We start from the raw sequence: 25,196 nt of genomic DNA on the forward strand, positions 1-25,196 counted from the left end.
AGAAGAAAAATGCGTGGGATGCATATAAAGTATCGGGTGATAGAAGCCTATGGTAGATAAAAATTAGTCCAAATCAAGTCACAAAGAAAGTTAGAAAGCTAAGGCAGATTTTGAGAAGTCTCTGGCAAAAAAATGCAAAGAAAAACATCAAAGATTCTATGCTTATATTAACAGTAGTAAGAAGGGACTGAATCAAATTGGGCAAATTGATGTCCATGGATTAACTGTTGATGACATTGCTCAGGGATACTGGCAATTGAATAGATATTTTGCTTCTACATTCACACATAAAGAATTCTTTAGAGAAAAGGATGACAGAAGTTTTTCAAACTCTAACAGGGAGCTAAATGATTTTGTGATAACTGATAGGAAAAATTGTTGAAGCTAAACATAAAAGAAAAAGCATCTAGGATGGATGGGATCTATCCAATTATATTAAAGGAGGCGAACCCTTAATGATAATTATGAGAGCATATTTGATTCAGGAGAGGTTCCTATGGATTGGAAATGTGCAAAATATCTCCAATTCACAAAGGGTGACACGAGTAATTACAAACCTGTTGGCTTAACTTCTATTGCAATCATTTTGTACTCTGCAGTACAAAGGAACTAGAAGCAAAAAATAATTCTGATATCATGTAATTGAATTCTAGGAAAGGTTTTGATACTGTTGCATATAAAAGACTGCTGTACAAATTGGAGCACTATAGCACTGACGGAAAGTTACTGCTATTGATTAAACGATGGTTGAGTGGTAGAAAACAGAGTGGTTATTAATGGATACATCTCTTGATGGACTAATGTTATTAGTAAAGTCCCTCCCCCTAGGGTTCAGTGCTGGGCCCATTGTTGTTTTCTATATTTATTAATGATATTGACAAAGGTATATCAGACTTAATGTCTGAGTTTGCAGATGATACAAGGGTTGGCAGGGTGGTTAATGACAGAAAACTAAGACAGATGGGCTGAGAAATAGCAGTTGAAGTTTAACATTGACAAATGCATGGTTCTGCATATGGCTAGCAATAATCCCAGATTAACGTACCAACTGTGTGGTACTACACTCAGTGTAGTGGAAGAAAAAGACCAGGGGGGCGGTAACTGTGCGGTCAGATGTGAAATTCTCCGAGCAATACGGACAGGCTGCTAGGACAGCTCATGAGGTTTTATCAATGATTCAATGATATACAGGAACTTTGCTAGCAGGGATAAGGAGGTGATTATCCCATTATGCAAGGCAATGGTTAGGCCGCATCTTGAGTACTGTATACAAGTCTAGAGGCCTCAATTTAGGAAGGATGTAGATCTGCTGGTATGGGTGCAGATAAGGGCAACGAGATTGGTGAAAGGAACGAAAGGGCGGTCTTTCCAAGACAGGCTTCCGTTCTGCAAATTGCGGTGTCTGGAGAATAGGCACCTCGCAGGTGCCTATTCTCTGATTTTATTGGATTTAATTGGATTGCATTTAATTGGATTGAGCAAGCTCAGTACTGATGGCATTCTGCCTATTGTTCAGACTACGCACATGAGGGGACATAAATTCGTATTGAGGATGGATGGTTGTATGACAGATGTGAGGAGGTTTGCTTTCAGCCAGCGGGTGGTTGATTGTTGAAACAAATTTCATTTGATGTGGGAGTGGATAGTTTGAATAAATTCAAAGAAAAACTAGACATTAATGAAGGAGAAGTTTTTTTTTGATTGATGCATTAAAAGCCTGCTTTCTTGAATCAAGTACCACTACTAATATTAATACCGTATAATACTAAAACTTTTTTTTATCATTTCAGGAACCTAACTCTATTTTTCCCAAGAAAAAAAAAACAGGCGTTTGTCATTCAGGCAGTAATGCACAAGAAAATGGCTGGGGAAAAAATGCAGAGGTATGGGCAATTATTCACACCAAAAGAAATGAAGAAGTTCCCAAAAGTTGAAGCGTTTGCTTTATCTGGATTTTCCCAGTATGCTTGAACTATGAAACAGAGGAACTAATGGTAGAGAGAGAGAGATCATCCTCCAAGAAGTCCTAATATGGATCAATATTTAAAGAATTGCACTGTAAAATCATGGAGAAAGTTCTGAGTGAACTCTGCAGAGCACTGCTTTGACCTTCTCCCACAGCACCTACTTCATGATTACAAAAATTTATTTTCTAAAATATAGAGACTGCACTAAACTGCGAAGCACAGTTGGATGTGGTGTTTATCGATATAGCAGATAGAAGTAGCATATTATAATTTAAATTAGGCTCGATATGCCAGATATTCAACGTCTACTTTAATATACAGGGGCAACTTTTGGAGATGCTTATGAAATCAATAACTAGCAGAATAATGAATCTCAGTCAGAGTGAAACGAAGGATGAAATTAAAATTAGTCCAGCCTTATCACAAGAAGGAGCTCGCTCTCAATAACTACAAGATCGAAAACCGAAACAAACTGGCGTTAATAAACAAGAAAAAAAAAAAAAAAAAAGTGGAAAGTTACCTTAAGTAGACAGGTCTATTAATACGGAAATTATATGTAAATGAGAAAATGTGAAGAGAGTTGAATATCACAGAATCATTGACGCATATACCATAGTAAGTTTATATTCAAAAACATATGGAATTAAGAGGAAAATGAGGTGGGAAATCAAGCAAGGCGTCCAGGATATCACAGTCCCATTGATAATTCCCAGTTAACACGATATCTGTACCCGACAAAGATATAATGCACCATTATCTGGCCTTCTCCAGCCAAATTAAGAAAATGTGGAAGCAGCTGCGTATTGGCTGCTAAGATAAACATCAGCTACATACCATCTCCAAGGCAATTTTGTATATGAACTTAAAATTTAAGCCGTGGAAACACAAGTAGATTGCAAAAAAATACAATCGACCGCCCTTGCTAAACTGATCACAAAAGAAATTTCCCTCCTGCGGCATTATGAATGCACCACGAAGCCATGAGAAACAGGACAAAAAGAAAGAAACCTCCATGAAATGATATTTTAATAAACAAGAAAAGAAATGCCCACTTATACAATATAATGTAGAAACGATAATAAAAAACCAAGGCGTTTGGTGAACTTGAAATAAGTAGCAAAATCAAGAGTTAAAAGGAATTTAATCAATTATAGTGGTAATACTATGAGATCAAAATACATGCGAAACAAAAACATGTTAATAATAAATATAAAATTGTTGCTATAGCGGGCTGGAGTTATTCAACTGGTAAAATGATAAATATTATTGTTATCTTGGAGTGATACTACGTGCATAAACTAACTAAATTTGTATTATTGGCACTGGGCCTGTAATGTGTAGGAAAAAATAAATAAAAAGAATTATAAAATACATTTTAAACATCGCACTTTCCTGTTGACTTCTTTGCTGACTTTGTCCTTAATTTGCTTAAAAGGAGTATTTCGGTAGAAGTAAACCATTAAGTGTGAACGCACGGATGAACATCGGATGAGATTTTTCTCTTTTTTTGGGTTCACACTTGATAGTTTTCTTGTACAGAAATTCTTTTCATCCAGTTAATTACTCAAAAAAAAAAAAAAACAAGATGCCTTTCATTCATTACCGACAGTAATCTTCCTTTCTTTCTATTTTTTCCCTTTTATTTTCTGAAGGGAGACTCACATGACAGTTATGTGGCAGTCGTTTCGGCACTTGAAATGAGGAGTTCTGTTTTCACAGATAAGCCCGAGGAACAGAGTGCGGATCAGGAGCAAGCGGCAGAAGTTCAGCCGGAGCCAGTAACAGATGATTCACGCTACACATCTGACAATCCTTCATAATGATTTACGTCATCCTAGTTTCTTCCGCTCACTGTCTGACTTCAAACAGACCTTGTTCGTGGTGCGCCACCATCCCACATGTCACATTCCAGCGAAGGCCGTTTCACCGGCAAACGGCCTTGGCTCAAAACGTGACCTACGTCGTCCCAAACATAGTACGGAGAAGAAACTCCATTGGCTGACGGCGTGGGAATTTCAAATCTTCCTCCAATCGCTCGCGAGGGGATGCAGAAACGTAGGCTACTTCCTATTAGCACGTGAAGAGTGGCAGTACTCCGATGTGGAGAACACTTGACGGCTGAGGTGCATATAAAAGATTACACGCGGCCACTTGAAATGACGCCTCTGAACCCACGGACAAAACCGCACTGTCGTGTAAGGAGCTCGGGGAATGCACTCGTGAGTGTCTCCTCCAGCGCTGCAGTCATGTGACGAAGGAGCCTAGAGCCGTAGAGGTGAACCACGGACAACGTGACGTTCACGAGGCGCCGGACGGACATCGCCGCTTGCGTCGGCTTTTAACCGGTGACGTGTTGGTGATCGTGCGTGGTTTTCTGCGGCCACTAGCAGTTCTCAATAACTTACCGTAGGGATCTAGTCAGAATCGTCCTCGTCGCTTTGTCCCCACTCCAAAGGAATTTTCACGGACGGCTCCACCTTCATTCGGTTATGGTTTACTGAAAAAAAAAAAAAAATTCTGTGTATATGTTGTGTCTGTGTCAAGCGGCGGCGGCCGAAGAGGGGTGTTGATGTTTGACCTATCCTGCTCAGGCGTCGTGGACGGTGTTCCGTGGCTCTGGACTAGCCACGCATATCCAGGTAATGTGATTCTATTGGTTACCTGGTGAAATTTTTAATGGGAAGTTGACGTGTCCGAGAATGTGGCCGAATTTTGTTAGTGTAAAATACAGGACGGACTGCCGACATCACCTTACGTGATAAGGCATTCTCGTCTCAGTTTAAATACCCGAAAAACACACGCACGATGCCCACATATCAAAATAACAATTTGCCTCTTTAAAATCCAAACACCTCTCCAATAATTACACGAGTTTAGGGCATAAATGGTTGGAAGAACTTTAAGGGTTCGTGGATTATATATGCTAAGTTAAAAACGTACCCTGTACAGGTTAGACTTACAATTATATGAATTGCTTCTCTTTCTATCTCTCATTTTTTCCTTTATTTTAAGAGAGGTAAACTGTTGTAAAATCATTTTTGGTGGTTGCTAAGGTTCACGGTTAGTTTTCGTATCCATTAGGGTTCGTGATGGGTCCTCTCTCTCTCGGAATATATTTATTTATTCGTTTGAGTACTGTTAATAAAAATAACATCCGTTGATCATTTGCATTTTAAAAAGGGTAACCAGTAACTGAAATATCGAGAAAAAGGAATAATTCTCAAGCAGAGAAAATGAATGAAAACAAAATTCGCTTTTCTGAAAAACTTTTAACTTGTAAACGAAGAGAGAGAAAGAGAGAGCGAGTTGTATGCATTTAGACCTCCGAAAACGATGGCCATGATATAAAGGAAAGCCAATCCATCGAACGTTGGAATCCCCCATTTTAAATATTATTGAGCAGACAAAACAGGTTCAGATCTGATTTCTGTATTTAGTCCATCCACTGTTCCTGAAAACGGTACTGTGTGGAGGAAAGACTGAACTAGAAACAAAATAAAATGAAAAGCTGAAGTCCAATTCGACTAAGTTCTCTCTTTTCTTTATCAGATCTGTGCTGTAAAATATTATCATTAAATGCAATACAGTAATGTCATTCAGTTACTAACCTCACGTTCTTTCTATATTTGGTCTATTCGGTGTATTTTTTATTTTAACCGTTTCATGTTTTCAATCTTATAGTACACTATCACTGCTATTCCAGGGAATAATTTTCCCCGAGAAATGATTTAGTTGTTCCATTACATGTAGTATTTATCGAAAGATCTGATGACATGTCCAAGTTCAAGAATGTTTTCATAAATGTGCAGAACTATTTTCCAGCCTCAATTTAGTTGTAAAGTAAAAATTTTTAATTCAATCTGATCCGCGGAAGTGTCAGTTTTTATCTGCAATCCGACATGTATTTGAGCGAAATTTTCCAAATCGAATCTTTGAATTATACTCCTAGTCCACAAAATAATCATAAATATTCATTCCCCAATAAGAAAGTGGCTGCAAAATTAAGATCACGCCATGGAGCTTTTCTGCCAAAAGTTTTGTGCAGTCACTTTGGGCTGTGTGCGTAATTTCTCTGTTTATTCATTCCCAAGCACTTTTCCACTAGGTTTATCGCGGCCTCCATACCTTCGACATTTTAATAAATGATATTCTACGAAGAATTAGTTTTCATTGTAATGCGACTTGTGTGTCTTTCAACTGAATGTTGCAGATGCACCCTGTTAGCAGCAGTCGTTACAAGCAGCTTTCAAAAATAAGAAACTGTGAAATATGGGAACACACGTTCTCATTTCAAAGGTGTGTATTTATAGTATAATAAGATGGCTAGTTGGTTTTTTGAATAAGCACTGAGGCAAAAAAAACGCCATGAACAGTCAGAGTTGGTGTCCGTTGTATACTTTAAATAGAGTAAATAAATAATTCGTAAATTGCGAGATTGTTCTGTAATTAGTTTGCCTGTTTTATGGGATGAAAAATCCCAAGTTTTCGATAATCGAGCGACTAGGCACCTGAGGAGTCATACGGTTATAGGAAATTATAAAAATTATTAAGAGTATACTTTACGAGAGTGGCAAACAGTGCACCATCATCACACACTCTTAATGAATAAATCTGCTTTTCCTATGAATGGGTTCGCCACTTAACATCTTACATGGCAGGATTGTGGTGTTCCTTAATTTCGCATTATGCTAGCAAGCATTTGACAAGTGTTTTGCAGAGAGAGAGATCCTTGAATGGTAATCAGGGAAATCAAAACAAAAGATGGTCTCACTCGCTGCATTCAATTTGGGAAGCACTAAAAGCAATGATGGTATAGTAAACCTTTGGTTATCTGCTCCTTGTCAACAAAATCATCCAGATCCACTCCCAGTTCATTAACAATGCTTCGAAAATTGCACTTCACTGAGAAGGGAGAAGAAATGTTAGTAGAGGTCATCACAAAAGGGAGCCTATGGTTCCTTGGAGGATTTCTTGAACAAGATATTATTCCTGTAATGTTGGTGATATCCATTTTTGCAGTAACGAGTTTGGCAACTGTATTTGCCATGGTTTGCGTACAACGTTCAGATAGTGAGAAAGTGCTCAAGTATCCTATTTGTCCATCCCGAGGTCCGGTACTCGAATCTGGCGTTTCCCAAGGGGTTTAGCCTTGAGTCCGCCCCTCTTTCTCATCTTCATAATTTATTTGTCGCATACCATAAACAAGATAATGTCCATTTTCTTGCACATGCTAATGATTTTTCTTTAATAACTTGGATCAAGTTTTCTTAATCCAAAAATCTCTAAACATCTTCAGTAACCGAGTTTGTGACAATAATTTAGGAATTGAGCCCAAAAATGTCATGTCATGTAATAACTTTTGCGTAGTATCTAGTGTACTAATCCATTAGTTTTTAATTCAAGTCACTTCGTAAGCACCTTATTTATTTAAAATGGAAACTCTGTTGCCATATTAGCGTAAGCACCTTATTTATTTAAAATGGAAACTCTGCTGCCATATTAGCGTTAATAGTATCACCAGAATGAGACACCAGACACTGGGTTATTTAAAACATCAGTCTATTTTATTACACTCATTAACTCTATATAATCCTACTCCTTCCAACAAGCCTCCAGTTTGCCGCTTTCAATTGTCCTCCCGTCCCGACTTCAAACCTTAATTTCACTTTATGAAAAATGCAGGTAAATGCTGTAAGATCTTAATGAATATCATCTTCAGCACTTTGCCAAATGAAGTTTGTATCTCTTTTCCTTTCGCCTAATTCATTAAGAGACCGTTGTCTAGAATTATTGCATTATATTAACTCCTGTATACCTAGTTGAATTAGCCGAAATAATACTTTATTCTCTCTAAAATTTAGGAACGAATTATGAACATTATTTTACCATCTTCTTTATTCAAGGCTTTGATCATATTACTTTGAAGTTCATGATCTTTATTATTTAGCTTTTGAACGTTATAATTTTTCTTTCTGTTCTGACTGTGTCGTTCCTTCTCTTGTTTTCTTATTTTATGAAGGAACAGCGGTCGTATTGACTATACTAGCCCGTATAAACGATTGGAACAGAAAGATACAAGAGTATATAATTAGGGAAATTGGGAGAAAAAATGTGTTTTTTGATATCAAGAGATAAATTGTCTTGAACCTTAATGATATACAATTTGTATCTCTGTTAAGCATTAATTATGTTTATTTCTGAATTGGAAATATGTACATAATGGAGTCAAACGTTTTCTTACCACTTCTTCAGTGACTGCAAAGACAGTAAATAAGGGTTATTATTATGTAATTATTAAAATTCTAGTATAATTAATTTCTAGAAAATTTTATAATTCAAACTCAAATCTAATCGAAGATTTTGTTTTAAGGTTAAGGTTTTGTTTTACGATTTTGTTTTAATTTTATATAAGTAAATAAATAATAAGATACATTTTATTCATCTTATTGCGAGGTGGAGTGTCTGAGTTTGATTTACAAATTATTTTAGAAATTTAATTCTTCTAGTATTTTAAGAATACTTAATAATAACTCTTAGAAACCATCTTTGCAGTGTCTGAAGAAGTGGTTGGTTGTTTTGGGACTTTCTGGCGCATTAGCGTCTAAGGCTATAATGCGCCAAGTCAATTGAAGAAGTGGAAAGAAAATAGCACGAAACGTTCGACTCCATTATGTGTATATTTCCAAACAAGAAATAAACATAATTAAACTAACTTAGGTTTGAATGTTTTAATATCTACAAATAACAAACTGCTGTACTTCTTATGGGGACTGTTACTTTTCTCGATGTTGAAGAGTAAAGCAACTCTTGAAGAGTTTCATGATATAAGACGGATTATAATGACGCCTCTTATATAAACTGGTCAGCTAAATATTGAATTTATAAGAGCATTACTGAGTATCAAAGTAATATTAAACCATATTCATTTAGTACATACTTTTATTTAAAACCAAATTTTCTTAGATGGCGGATTTTCAAATGATTCACACGTCATAATGTATTTTTTAAAGCACATCTTTCCCCCTACCCAACTCACGTATGGTAATTATATAAGTTATAATGTGATCTCCATTTTTCACTGTTTTTTAATAACGATTGGGGAAACGGTGTAGGAATTTCTAAAGTGCGGGCTTAGTCAGGAACGATTCACATTCATAGAAGGCAACAGCAAACTATCGAATTAAGCCTCTTGAGGACAGTCTTTGCACTTTGCACCAGGATCAAGGACCCAGATCGTACCAGAAGAAGAGATGCCAATTAAAACGCAATTTCCATCTTATACTTTATACAGAAATATTTATATAAGCTAGTATAAACCGGAATTAAACATTGTCTCGATATCCATGGAAAATATTTCACCAACTTAGATTAAACATCGATGATTCAAACAGCTCGAATTTCTACTTCGGAAGATATACTATTTGAAACAGCTTCGCTCGCGAATGGCTAGAATGTCTGAGTGACAGAGAATAAAGGCAGTCGGCTGAATAGATGTCCCCTCCCCTCAAATTATTGAAAAGTAAATTATTCGTTAATTGTTCATGGTTGATAATCCTCGCTAACCAGCGTGACTCTCAGTGCACGTAAACTGCACGATGGTGATGATGTGGGGGGAAGGTTATCATAATATACGTTAGATATATGAAACGCAACATATTCTGCCGGAAATCTAAAATTTCTCGCAGCTATCGTATGTTGGATTTCGAGCGGTGACAACATAATGCGATATATGGAATTTTAAGTAGAAAATAGCTGGTATGCGGCAAACAGAAATTTCAGGCCATCCACTAATAAGAAAGCGGGTTGCACGATAAGTTCGCAATTGCTGCTGTCCTGTTGGTTTTAAATAGGACAATGTCGTGCCCATGAACGAGGAAGCAAACCTCCTGTTTATTAGAATTTTCTTTTAATATTAGTAAGGCCGAATGATGTAAGAAAGCAGACTTTTTTTTTATTCTGCATCAGCCAAAAAATAAAATAATAATGATAATAATATTCGGTTTAGTTAAGTTTATTAATAATTCAGTTTTGATAACGTAACACAATTATTGTGATAATAAATAAAAGTTTATTTATATATAAAGTTCAGTAAAGTTAAGTTTATATAATTATCATTTGAGAAAGTTTATTCATAATTCAGTAATATTATGTAAATAGCTTTGCCCTTTGCAAATATATTCTTATCTTAACTTAAGTTTGAGCATTCTTTAGTTGTAATACACAATACTTGTTCCATTTAAGCACTCATCTTCTAAATCGACGCGATTTCGATTTTTCTTGAGGACCAGTGTTTTTGGAAATCGCTTAATTAGCCTGTTCCATTTTTTGTTAAGGGACCCGGCGATTCATGATGAGGCAATAACTCCGAAAACAGAATACCATTGGGCACCACGCACAAACTGAAGTCATGACACGATTGAGCAGTATCCTTTATTGAACTACAATAAACAGCTGAACAGTAAGAAGCAATGCATATACTAGTGTACCCGAATAATATACGCCAATTTGAGTAAAATAAATACATGCGATTAAGTCTATATACATACCATATTACATAAATAGATGCGACACTATACAAGTTCATATGAACCACCGAGTTCTGAATGGTTGCACTATTATTTTACAAGTTCTCTGCTATCAAACTTAAATCTTTTTTTCTTTTTTTGACGTTAAAAACGTTTTTACTGGCGTTATTCCAAAAATTTTGTAACGAAAAACCGTCATGCGAAAAGCGTTACGAAAATTTATTCCAGTTTAATTTATCTTCTACTGGACCAAATTTAATGAAATTTTGCACAAAGCTTCATCTTAGCTCTATAATAGAAGAAACTCTTTCTAACTTCTGAAAATTGCAGTAGTTTTTCCACGATAGTGGAAAATGTGATCAAAGAAATTTTCTCACGTAATAAACGGGATCAGATTGAATGAAAATTTTTTCTTTACAATTAAACTCTGAGGCTGGAAAAGAGTTGTGCACATTAATTTATGAAAACATTCTTGAACTTGGACATGTCATCAGATCTTTCGATAAATAATACACGTAATGGAACAACTATAGATGGTGTATTTAGTTGTGAACTCTTAAATGTAAAAGTTATATATCCTACTTTAGTGATCACGGACCAATTCTTTCAGTAACCGATATGTAATTATTATTCATAAAATAAAAACATTGTTATATTATTATCGATGAACTTTATTAATATCTGAAAATCAAAACGTTTTTAACGTCTGCCGATGACTCTTAAATGGAAAACACGTTAAATATGCTAGCGGCAGGACACATTATGTACCTGGTACAGAATTTTATTTATTATTATTTTTTCTTATCACTAGCACACTTATAGAGGTCTATTTTTCATTGAATTAATTATTGAAAATGTCAATAATTATTTGCCGGAAGCATTCCTCTAATGGTATCGAGATTTTCGGGGATGGGACCGAGTGGTAAATGACACTTAATGGAGTTTATTCACAAAATTTTAAAAAAAAAATCAAAATATATTACAAAAAGTATTAAAAATATTACCAAAAATATTAAAAAATGTTTTTGGTAATATTTTGCACAGTATATAACTTAAACCCTTAAAAAATGCACAGTATATAATTTAAACTCTGTAAAATTCACTTAAAACACTATGAGAAATTAAAATATTACATTAAATATACATATACATTACATATATTATATATATATATATTACATATACACTTAAAAATGCATCTGTCGTTGTATATTTGCTTCTTAATTATATTTTACTCGTCTGGAAGCAGGGTCCCATTATTTTCATAATGGGACCCTGCTTCTTTTGCTTATCAACAGTAACATTACATTTGCGCTTTCTGTTTATTGCACCGAAAAATTAAACTTCCATCTTGTAACGACAGAAAATTTATATTTTCCATCGGAATGCGACGTTTACTTCTTTCTCTTTCAAGCATGTCGCCAATTTTGATTTCCATACTACAATTGTGACAGACGGTCGTCAACATTGATACAAATGGAAGACAACGCAACTTGGAACAGAGAAATTGACAGCAGCAGAGTGTCTCGCTCAAGTCTAATGTGTCCATATTAAGAGAGACTTTTGTGTAATGTTGACCGTCTTGTATCTTAGTCATCAGGTTGACTAAGATCCAAGACTCCACCTCCTAAACTATTTACAAGGGTTCTAGATAAGATTTTACAAATAGGACTATTGTAAATATTTTAGCAGGTAGAGCTGACATGTACTTCAATCTAACCTCATGTGAATGTGGTAACTCGCACCTAAGTATGTTGTTATCACCCTCCTGGCCTGTGGCTATCCAGGGGCGAATCCTTTAGGATTAATAAAAGAAGAAATGTACTGTTTGCTTCAACAGTTCCTACAACAATTAAAGATATTGGGATCGATTCCTCGGGGCACGGACCAACCGTTTTAGGACTAATTGGTGGTAAAAAAGGATGTCGTGCCCAATCGTGTAATGACTTACTAGGTATTAAAATGGATTTAGTGCCCAATCGTGATACACCCATGGAAGCCCTGTCACTAGTTCAACCTCGAGGCGATCGCGACGCTGCCCACTTACAGGCAACGCCTACAGTTCGCAACTTGGTTTGTCAGTCATCGAGATATTCAATGAGACGCAGCTATTAAGGGGACAAAATGAAAGATTCTGCTGCTAACATTACTTTAGTGGAAATAATAGAAAAGTGTTTATCCTTGACAGAAGTAAAATGAAATGGAGGCGAATCCTTAACAACACCAAAAAGCACTTCTCCAGTGGAGACGTATACTGCTATTTGTTTAAAGTGTATGCCTCTACCCGACCACTATTTCTACCCTGATTGGGTTCCCAATATTGCGGAAGCGATGGGCTTCCACAATATGAGATCAATATGAGGTTTGCACTCAGGGACCTGGAAAGGAGAGAAAAATGACTTTGAGGGTAAATGAAGAAACATTGCAACAGAGCCCACGCTCGTGATAATACACGAACTCGTACACTGCTCATTGCATTCATATATTTATCAAGAGCAATTAGAGTAGGTATTATACAGTATTCATTTTTGTTACGAATAATTATTTATTTTTCAGACATTCAATGCAACGAGAAATGGGTTGCTGATCTGCATTAATGAAATATTAAGTAATGGACCTATTCATGCTGTAATAATTAAAAAATCTTAGTAAAATACTACATAAGTATTATGAATTAATAGTTTTTTCTTCAACTATTAATTAATAACAATTAATAGCTGCTTTTCAACGACCGAAGCGAGATTCCGGTTTATGTATACGTACTCACCTTCCATATTAATTCTGGGATAATTTTCTTTAAATATACTGTCAGTTTCGAAATTTCTGCTTATCTTGTAAAAGTCCATTAGCAGCAATGAATGTTTTGAAGTTTACAGAATATGGTTAAAACCACCATTTTCTTTTTTAAATTGTATTTCGTTTGAAATATCGAATCAGCAATAACAGTATCGCCCTTCTCACTAAACACAGCTGACTGTAAACAAGGCATCCAGTGAGCGGAATTCTAGTCGTCTTGTCACAAGAAACTGATGATTGTTGATGGGGAAGAGGGGTAGCATCGTAATTGCGTCGGTCTAATGGCAGAAATACCGAAAAACAAAGAAAAAAACGACAAAATCAACTACAATACAAAATATCACATATTGCCAACCGTAGGCCCAAGAGAAAACCTTTGCAACTGGAATCAACGCATTGCAACATTTGGCATTACTTATACTAATTATGCGTAATTCTTTCTTCGTAACTTCTAAATAGAATGTGACTCACTTATAGTAGTGTATGAGGGATCGAAAAGTTCGTGGCCTGGCGTGAAGTGTTTATTTGAGGAGTGTGTTAACGTGTTACTTTCAACACAGTCCCCTTCGGAGTCAATACACTTTTGCAACCGATGCTGCAATGCGTTGATTCCAGTTGGAAAGGTTTTCTCTTGGGCCTACGGGAATGCATCCACTGCAGCAATGACATCACTGTCGGTGAGAAAATAGATGCCATTTCCTCACCGACAGTGTATTTTTTTTTTCAAACTAGGAAATAAGTGAAGTCCGATGTTGCTAGATCTGGTATATATAGGGGAGGGTCCAAGATTTCAAAGACGCACTCATGCAATGCACTCATGGCAGTGGGTGAATTGTGAACAGCGACATTGTCCTGGTGGAACAAAACTCCTTTGCTGAGTTATTTTTTGCCATTTGTCTTACATGTTTTCACGAAAAGTTTCACAAGGTCTGTGTAATATGCTTTGTGTAATATTTCTTTGGCTGAAAGTGATGGACCACATCTCATCCATCTGATCACAAACCGTGCAGGGAAATTTGCTGGATCTGCTTGAAAATTATGCAAATGTTCACTTGACTTTACAATGCTTGTGCGTTTCTGATCCGCTGTCAACAGGTTTGGGACCCATCGTGATGACACTTTTACATAGCGAGAACCTTTGTTATTATGTGTCACACATGTTTAGATGAAATTTCCAAAACGCCAGTAATGTACCTAAGTGTCAGAATCCATGGTAAAAGTTTATATGATAACTTAGTCTAAAATTTTAGGCTGGTCTGCTCAATCCACAGGACGAAATGCATACCGTACTTATCTTTAATTTGCCTACACAAAGACGGGATGCTCTTTCATGAATTTTTAATGCATTACTTTATTTGATCATGATTAGTAAGTATGAAAAATCACTAGAAATTTTCAGGAATTTCTTTATAAGACTAATAAAATTGCCCTTACGAGTTATTTGCCCTTTCCCCTTTAAACTATTTTTCTTGGTCTGCTACATATGAATCCATTTTCTTCCGCCACTATTCGCCGTAGCCGAGTGGTCAGCGCGAGGGTGCATTAGTACACGTGCCTTCATGTCGTCCCGGAGTATACATAGAGTATTTATTTATTTATTTATCTACTTATTTAACTCGTTTACTGTTTTAATGTTAGTATTATTAAAAGTACAAACAAAGAAAGCAAAAGACTACAGCTTTTTCTGCATCATTTTAAAAAAATCAGTACTGTCTATACTACTCGTATTCCCCTTATCATACTCTCCCCAACACCAAGTAAGAAGTTACAGAAGCGACGGGCAATTGTATTGCTGAGATTTTGACTTCTGCAGTTGGTAAACTGACGCTTAAAGAGGCAATATAAGCCATCATGACAAAAATAACTTCCTGAATGGTTTCGTAAAGAAGAAACCTTTGCCTGACAGATCTAGTAATTTACTATGACGAAATTATCCAGTTGGATGTAAGAAATAACTTTAACATTATATATCGAATTTACTAAGATATTCTGACATCTTTCCTCATGAGAAGTTATTGTGTAAATTATAGAGGGGTCAGGATAACAGGGAAAATCCATCAGTGGATGGGGGGGGGATTTCAACCGTCCCCTAATTTTCCAAATGTGTAGCAATAAGGGAGTATTCTTCAGAGAGGATTTGAATGGGTGTCATATATTTTTATACATTTATTTATTCAGTGCAAGTAATTCCAAAGTTTGCTTACATCCTCAAGCTTGCCGTGTGAATATGTGGTGAAGCCATACTTAACGAAAGCTAATCAATGTGAACAGTGTGGGTAGTGTATTGTAGCGTCTTGTTATTTCGTTGTATTGTTAGTTGTCCTTTAGACCAACGATTGTGGAACCCCACGTTTACCCAATTACCGTCCTTGCCACGGAAAGGCGATCCAACTGTTCTTTGAATCCACATGAAATCTGCATCCCTAGAACAGACCATACAGATGTTTCCAGAACGACAAAATCCCACCTGTACAAAGTTAGTGCAGTGGAGAGGATACAAAGGAAAATCATATCAGAAAAGCAAACGTCTAGAAAGATATGAGGGAGTATCTAAGTAGGAGGGATTCCCCCTCCAAAAAAAGGCTTAGAATCTAGGCGCTCCGATGCCAGCAACAACTGTCCAATGAGAAGACACGACTTAGGAGTCTAAAGTTTCAAGAATATAAACTATCTAATCAGACGAAAAAGTCAAAAGTCAGGCAAGAGTCCGCACAAAGTTTTCACAGCAAAAAATCCATCCACGATCTGACATTCATGCCAAAAGTACTATTTTTTTTTTTTTTATCAAAGAAACGGTCTGTTCATTGGGCTATCAAACCGTAGTGACAAGATATAGAATAGCATCCTAGACAGACTGCTAGATCGCAATAACTTCAAAAAGGCCTCTGAGGTTGGGAGAGTACATATCCAAAATTTAAAACAAATACACCAACCGTTTAACTATAATGGTTTAACCATTATAGTTAAACGGTTGGTGTATTTGTTTTAAATTTTGGATAGATCGCAATAATCCCAATCAAGAGTCAAAATCCAGACCAGAACGGATCATCACAATTCTCTATAGATGCAACAATTCTGAGGACTTCTGATTTAGATTCTGCTCCACAGAGCAAGAATCTAAATCAGGCGCATAAAGGACACATAATGTGAAATGTCACATTATGTCCTTCAAGCGCCTGTTTACGCTGCGTATTGAATTTCGTGGTCTTCTGTATCGTAATCCGCAACTCTGCCATATTTAATCTACTCCAGATACAGTTTTTCTTTGATTTATCGGCAATGCCAGGTTTAGGTAATATGGTCTGTGGTGCACACATTGTTAGAAGCCTTAAAAATGAGATTGCAGGGGGAGGGAGGACCAACAGTAACTGCATTGTTGTGGGATCCCCTAACTTGAGGGCCTCAGATTTACCAGTTCGCCTTGGTAAATCTGACCTAGTTTATAGGACGATAAATCCCTCTCTATACGACGATGGCGTGACCTCACTTAGAATAATGCATTGAGGTATGCAGGCCACATCTAAAGAAAGATGTAGAACTTCTATATGAGATGTATTCGATTTGAATTTGCGGTTGGTAAGGCCCTGAGGAAGATAAAGTATAATGAACGAGGAAGAAATATTCTCACTGGTGAGTAAGACAAGAACCAGATAGAAAATATTTCTTCTTAGAGAGTAACAGTAAATTTGATCTCATGAATTTATCTTTGGGTAGCGCGTTGTGGAAATTTTGAATAAGTTTCTTGCAAAGGTTGGCGCATAAATGGCCTTCAGCTGCCATTGTGCCGTAAAACCTTCAATAACAACAAACTTGCAAGGGTGGCCGAGGCGAAGAGTTTGGCAAAATTCAAGGAATAATTGTACAGGCACTATCTCACTTTGGGGATAATATAAGAGAAATTTTATTCCCCTTTCTTTTCCAGTTGATGCAGCCATTTTAATACAATTTATACTAGATTTAAGAGTATTTATACGTGAAAGAGTATCTGCAATGAACGTTAGGAGCGTACAGTAGGAAGAAAGACATTGCTTTCAATAATCTAAAAAGACTTTGTTTGTCAAACTCACTTTCTTCATTGTGAATTGATTGATGCTATAACAACAGAATGCTTTGTGATGTAACTCAAGTCAGACCTATGTTAGACCTATATGTATATGATGATAGCATTTTTGCTAAATAAAGATTTATTTCCAGGCCATCTTGCCAATAGCCCTTCTGGCTATTGGCAAGATGGTCTGGATAGTCTTTTACAAACTCTATTGGTATAAGAACAGTAATTTTCCGATTTACCTTTTAATATTAAGCATAAAAGAACTCTATTAGAGGCGAATTTATTGAGAGTTTCAATCAAATGATAATGCAAATTACATTCAGATTAACATAATTATGTAAGTTTATAACAAGACTACAACTTAATGGAACATTTCATAAAACTTTTTAGGTTTACGTCCACTAAACTTAGCTATTTAGTTTAATTACAACTCTATTATATTGGTTAGCCTCTTTCCGTATTACCTTCCCTATCTCTTCCATCATGCAGTATGATTGATGATTTTTGAGGTTATGATGAATGTCGTGGCGAGATCCAATATTCCTTACATTTCGAGGGTACAGCTCTAAAACGGTGTTCGCAGGCCGGCCGCTAGATAGTACACCGGACCAAACCTATTGGTAACTCTCTAGGAGGCTTCCGGATCAGCTAGTGTATAATCTTGCTACCTCTACTCTGCCAGATAGTGACTGGAGGGAGTCCGAGTAGTGTGTATGCGGGGAGCATTGTCGAGGCCACGTTATGTCAAGGATCTGGGTATATTCTTAACACATGTACGCCATATCCAAAAATTTCATTACTTCATACAGCATGTCCCGCCCACTTTTTCTTACTATTGAATACACCATGAATTGTCAAAATAATAGAGCAAGCTTATCTGCGAAAAGATCTAAACCTCCCAAGGACTTCCTAATTCATTTCACAAATATACGTGGTCTCAATTCGAATCTCAACGATGTCCATTTCCACTTGCAGTCTTCCAAACCCCATGTACTTTTTCTGACTGAATCTCAGTTATCAGTTGATTCAACTACTTCTCATCTCAGATGTCCAAATTATTTGCTGTATGATTCCTTTCGCCTCAAAGGTGGTACTTGTGCATATGTCCGTTCTGATATTCCCGTTCTGATATTCCCTGTCAGAGACTTGGCAATTTGGAATCTCCTCTCTTTGATCTTCTCTGGCTTAAAATCTCTCTACCTCATTGTGTCAAATTCATCTGTTGTCTCTACCGTTCTCCCAACTCCACTAATCACTTGGAGCTCTTTGACTTCCTCTCTTTGCAACTTGACTTTCTCCAGTCCAACTTTCCCAACAGTGAGGTAATTTTCCTTGGTGATTTTAACGTTCACAACTCCAGCTGGCTTCCATTTTCTAGTCACACCGACCCAGCAGGTCGAGATGCTGAGGCTTTTGCAATTACTAATGACCTAGCACAGATTGTTCATTTACCTACAAGAATACCGGACAATCCCAATCATACAGCCAATACGCTTGATCGTTTTCTCACAAACAACCCTTCTAAGTACAAGGTCGAAGTGAGAGGTCCTTTAGGCACTTCAGATCACAACTTGGTGATTGTCTCTTCTCCAATGGAACCTTTATCTCATGGCTATTCCCAACCTCGTATTGTTTGGCATTACAAGAATGCAAAATGGGATGACCTGCGAGACTTCTTTTCTTCTTTTCCTTGGTCTGATTACTGTTTCAAAACTTCTGATGTCAACGTTTGCTCAGATCGTGTCAGTGAAATTATTCTTGCAGGAATGGAATCCTTTATCCCACACTCCACTTTAAAATCTCGTCCTTTATCTAAACCTTGGTTTTCCAATAAATGTGCTAAGGCTGTCCAAGAGAAGAATGTTGCATATCGTAATTGGCTTGTTTCTAATTCTTCAGTTTCATTTTCTGCCTACACCAAAGCTCGCAACAATTGTAAAGCAGTTATTAATCAGTCCAAACTAGAGTTTGAACACGCTAAGAGTAGAAAACTTGCTTCTTGCCCTAATGGTAGCCGAGCATTCTGGTCTCTTGCCAAAGCTATTGGCCGCAACTTTTGCCCATCTCTGCTCCCACCTCTGTCCAAACCAGATGGTTCTGTTGTCACTTCAGCCAAGGATAAAGCTGACCTGTTAGCATCCCATTTTTCTTCCAGCTCATGTATTAATGATCTTGGTAAAACACCTCCCACCATTCCTAACACGCTCCATTCAATGCCTCCTGTGGTCTTCTGTCAAAAGGATATCAGAAGGATTTTGATGAATCTTGATGCTAAGAAAGCTCCAGGTCCTGATGGTATTTCTCCACTTGTTCTCAAAACCTGTGCTCCTGAACTTACTCCTATTCTTTGCCGCCTTTTTTCACTTTCGTATTCCAAAGGTGTTTTTCCTTCTGCTTGGAAATTTGCTCATATCCAGCCAGTTCCTAAAAAGGGTGACAAATCCCTCCCATCCAATTATCGTCCCATTGCAATTACTTCTACTCTTTCTAAAGTAATGGAGAAATCAATTAACCGCCAACTCTTAAACTACCTGGAGACCTTCCGTCTGATCAACGATCGCCAGTATGGATTCCGTCAGTGTCGATCCACTGGTGATATTCTGGCTTATGTTACCCATTTATGGACTAATTCAATGGAAAGGTTCGGTGAAACACAAGTAGTTGCTCTTGACATCTCAAAGGCTTTTGATCGTGTTTGGCATAAAGGTCTTCTAAACAAGCTTCCATCTTATGGTTTGCCAAAGGTTTTTAGTAATTGGTTATCCAGTTTTCTCTCTGATCGCTCACTGAGGGTGATGGTAGATGGCTCTCTGTCTTCTAACTTCTCCACTAATGCCGGTGTACCCCAAGGTTCAGTTCTTTCCCCCACTCTTTTCCTCTTGTATATCAATGACCTTCTTCCATTGACTGGAAATCCTATCCATGGTTTTGCCGATGATAGCACATTGCATTCAACTTTACATTTTGAGAAACCTTGTCCTGCTCAATCAGCTTCAAGCTCTAGAAAATCTGCTGCCAATTCCTTAAATGCCGATCTTCAGGTAATACTCCAGTGGGGCAAAGACAACTTAGTTGATTTCAACCCTTCTAAAACTCAGTCTTGTCTTATATCTCGCAAAAAGGATTCTTCTGCTCCTATGCTTATCTTTAGTGACACTCCGATTTCTAGGCAAAATGATATATCTCTTTTGGGGATTACCCTGACTTCTAATCTCTCTTGGCACAAGCACATTACAAATATTGCTTCCTCTGCATCTAAAAAACTTGGTTTTCTCTTTCGCTCTCGGCGTTACCTTTCTTCCAAACAGCTGCTCACTCTGTATAAATCGCAAATCCGCCCTGCCATGGAATATTGTTCCCACATCTGGGGTGGGGCCCCCAAAACCTCTCTGAGGCTTCTTGATTCCATTCAGAAGAGGGCAGTTAGGTTAATTAATGATTCATCTCTAACAGAGTCTCTCCACTCGCTTTCTCATAGACGTACTGTTTCTGCTGCATGTCTCTTCTACAGATACTTCCATGGGTACTGTTCTTCTGAATTGGCTTCTATAATTCCCGCTCTCTCTTTCAAAACAGTCCGAACACGTGCCACCACCAGCCAACATCTATTTACTGTCCAACTTCAAACCCACAGAACCAACTTTTCATCTTCCTCGTTTATTCATTCAACTGCCGTTTTCTGGAACAACCTTCCTTCATACGTATTTCCTGAAAATTACAATCTACAGAAGTTCAAGTCCAATGTCAACAAATATCTTCTTTCGTCTTCTCAACCTCCAACCCAAGCACGGTACTAAGTACTATAGGTTCTAATACCTCTCGTGTTTGGGGTTCTCATAAAAAAAAAAAAAAAAAAAAAAAGTCTCTTTTCTTTCAAGCAACATCACTTTCACGAATCTTGCAAAACAGTACACGAGAAGCGTCACGGACTGTACAGCTAACGATACTGCATTGAAACTACATTTAATCTATGAATTTCCTTTTGAAAAAAAAAAGATATAATATTTGCCGGAATTCTATTTGTCCTATTTTAATGGTTGGGCTCAACAAATATTTTTAACAAGCCCAAATAAAAATTTTCATGAAATCCCTACATTGGGAGTCCCTCTGTTACATGCTGACGAACATTGTGAGGACAATACGAGCTTAGCATATATATGCGAACGCTTCTAGAAACTGCTATGAGGCTTTTCTCCTTTAATCTAAATTAATCTTTATCTTAAATATAAAACGTACCTTTCCAGTTTAGTCTAGTACCCTCGGAACTTGTGAGTTCACTCTGCATCTAAATTCACACTAGACAGGATACATTTACTCTCCTCTTCCATTAAGATTTAAAATTATTTCAAGACAATAAGAACAGTATGAATTAAGATTAAATCAAAAATCTAACGCATACACAACTGTATGAAATGTGAGATCGAACCCGCATATTTTCGTCTTACTTCAGCACGACTAACTAACCAGTACCAAAAACAGATGAATTTACAAGAAAAGCAAAAATGTGGCCACCAGGATCTTGGTTTCGTGTAGCTGAAGGGAGAGGTGATGTAAGGAGAAAGGAAACTGGAATTAACTGTCCGGGTAGATGAGTCATGACGCTTTTGGAGCCGGGTTGCTCGGTGTTTGTCGGTTACTCATGCTATTGATAATCAACCTAAACATGATCCACAGACTCGAAAGCGCAGTCAAAAGACAAAAAATGCATCTTAGAATAAACAGATTAAACTGTTTGAATTTCCTACTTGTGGTTTGTTTGTTTGTTTATTTGGGGGCTTTACGGCGCAAGGGCAACATGGCCATAATGCGCCTAAGTATGGTAAAGGGTACTTGTGGTGTGCGCACTGCTTGTGCTGATGAATGAATGCGCAATTTCGAATAGAAAGCGTATCAACGAATCGGGACTTATATGTACGAAAATGAAATGAGTTATTGTCGAATTTTGTTCTGTTATTGTGTTATGTTATAACTTACTAAAACCTAGCTGTGGGCTATTATCTCGTACTTTGGAAACTGTGTGACTGATTGGTTAAATGATGTAATTTATCCTTGTTATTCCTCATTGAACTTCTAGCGAGTAAATACTGTGGCCTCCAAACATAGTTCAGGTCGTTCAAAACTGACGTGCCATCTGAAAACACATTTCTGTAGTCACTTCACATATCATTTTATTTTTTCAGTAACTACCTTCATGATATTTACAAATAGCATCCAATTTCAAAACGATCAGCCATATAGAAGTGAATTGTTTGGCTTTCTAATGTACGATTGCTCTCTTGGATCAAAAATCTCTGTCTTTGGATCTCTTGACTTTGTCCAAGCGTAATACTCGTACTTCAGAATTCTGAAATCTATGAAATGCCCTTCAGTGCACTGGCATTTTTTTCTATGTGATTTTGTTTCGTGGGTGAGTATGATTGGACCTGATATTTCAATGCAGATTGTCCCACATTGTGTGTTTCAGTTTTGATCATACACTTTATAGGGGTTTGCTTCAGCTAAGCACTTAAAGAAAGCAAGAGTATCCCATACACCGATGATGCAGAATTAATTACGAGATAATTACAATAATCTGCCACATATATAAAGGGATTTATCTTACCGAAACCTACAATTCAAAACAATAACGATACCCATTTTGGTCAAATGGTTCCTCAGAAATACCATTTTGCGCTTTATCCTTTCCTCAAACATAAAATTATTAGTCTTCATGTACATTACCTAATTTATGATGTTAACTATAGCTAGATATGATATGATGTTATGGAAACAACGTAATATTATTTTTATTTTCTCACTATTTCTACAGTTTTTAATTTATTAATAACTTATATATAATGAGAGGGATATGAAAGAAGCGAGAACAGAAATAAGTGTCTTTAAGCCCAATGAATGTGAAGAGGAAAAATCAGAGTAAATGAACTGCAATTAAAAAACTTTATGTCTTACAGCAACTACCTTTATCTGTCCCCCCACCCCCCAGCGGCTTTAGGACACTTGAGCAACTGTGCTTCTGCACCTGGGTAAATCAGATCTTATATACATATCCAAGTTTATAAGGGAGGAGAATGTATCTAAGTTTTTAGCGTGTAGTTTGGTGCTGTTTGATTTGAAATAGTGAAATAGATTTCCTCCTTTGTGTGTGGCTAAATGTGTACTGATATGTGTAGTCCAAGAAGCAAAAATTCTAAGGCTCACTGTAGTATTATGTTTGTGAACTGCGCCTATTCTATTGTCACTATTTTTAGGGATGAAAAACCCAAGGTTTCTGAGATGTAAACAGCTCAAACTCTTGTCCAGTTGTAATTACTATACGTGCAGCAATCACATTAGAGATGTCCCAACGGATCATTTCGTAGCTATATTCTATAGTTCGATGAAAACCGTGTTCGAGAAAACGAAGAAATATTCCTTTACTTGTGGGAACGTGTGACTACAAGTATATTTTAAAAATTGCTTCTTACACTGGGCGAAGTGCTGCATTTTAATCAAGCTAAGGCATAAAAAGAGATAAAGCTGTCCTTATATATGACCTCACGGAAATACTGTACTTTACTAAGTCACAAATTTAAGCATTTTAAAAATAAAGAGTCAATTGCATCTTTTTTGCATGGTCGCCTGTTTTATGAAAAGACATTTTTATATAAACTGGTTCTGTTAATTTTAATAAAAATTAACAGAACCAGTCTAAAGATTTTCTTTTCTACGCGTAGGAATATATTTTTTTAACTTTATGGAGTTAACGACACAGTTATTTGATTTCAATTTATGGAATTAGTGATAAAATTTTATTTTCAGCTAATCTTTTAGACCTTTATCTGAGAAATTCTGAGAAAATATACACAGAACAAGTGCAAAATTTGTCGTAATTAACCTTGGTACGTAGTACTTCATTAATTACATTTCACACCTATCATACCCTACTTAAACTCAATTAATTACGGTTATGACAGTAAACTCACCATTCGTGTTTCCTATTCAGCCAGGATACACATCACACAAGACGAGTGTAAAAGTGTTCTCCAGTGGGGCAAAGACAACTTAGTTCATTTCAATCCTTCTAAAACTCAGTCTTGTCTTATATCTGGCAAAAATGATTATTCTGCTCCTATGCTTATCTTTGGTGACACTCCGATTTCTAGGCAAAATGATATATCTCTTTTGGGGATTACCCTGACTTCTAATCTCTCTTGGCACAAGCACATTACAAATATTGCTTTCTGTGCCTCTAAAAACTTGGTTTTCTCTTTCGCTCTCGGCGTTACTTTTCTTCCAAACAGCTGCTCACTCTGTACAAATCGCAAATCCGCCCTGCCATGGAATATTGTTCCCACATCTGGGGTGGTGCCCCCAAAACTTCTCTCAGGCTTCTTGATTCCATTCAGAAGAGGGCAGTTAGGTTAGTTAATGACTCATCTCTAACAGAGTCTCTCCACTCGCTGTCTCATAGATGTTCTGTTTCTGCTGCATGCCTCTTCTACAGATACTTCCATGGGCACTGTTCTTCTGAATTGGCTTCTATAATTCCCGCTCTCTCTTTCCAAACAGTCCGAACACGTGACGCCACCAGCCAACATCCATTTACTGTCCAACTTCAAACTCACAGAACCGTCTTTTCATCTTCCTCATTTATTCATTCAACTGCCGTTTTATGGAGCAACCTTTCTTCCTTCGTATTTCCTGAAAATTACAGTCTACAGAAGTTCAAGTCCAATGTCAACAAATATCTTCTTTCGTCTTCCCAACCTCCAACCCAAGCATAATACTAAGTACTATATGGTCAACCTCTCGTGTTTGGGGTTTCCATAAAAAAAAAAAAAAACTCTAGCAAACGTTTCATACAGCACAGAAATAATT

At 36.9% G+C, this 25,196-nt stretch overlaps 1 protein-coding gene across 1 annotated transcript in view; it reads left to right on the plus strand.

Annotated features, from left to right (window-relative positions):
* Positions 1-4,483: 4,483 nt before the first annotated feature.
* LOC150083202 (thyroid hormone receptor beta-A-like) overlaps positions 4,484-25,196 on the plus strand; it is a 178,930-nt gene continuing 158,217 nt past the window's right edge. The window contains exon 1 of the mRNA XM_090377094.1: positions 4,484-4,606. Coding sequence (XP_090233220.1) covers positions 4,537-4,606 — 70 coding nt within the window. The 5' untranslated portion in view covers positions 4,484-4,536. The remainder of the gene's footprint in view (positions 4,607-25,196) is intronic.

Source organism: Mastigoproctus giganteus, chromosome 7, assembly GCF_048544385.1.
Source record: "Mastigoproctus giganteus isolate SK-2022 chromosome 7, ASM4854438v1, whole genome shotgun sequence".
Lineage (NCBI taxonomy): Eukaryota > Metazoa > Arthropoda > Arachnida > Uropygi > Thelyphonidae > Mastigoproctus > Mastigoproctus giganteus.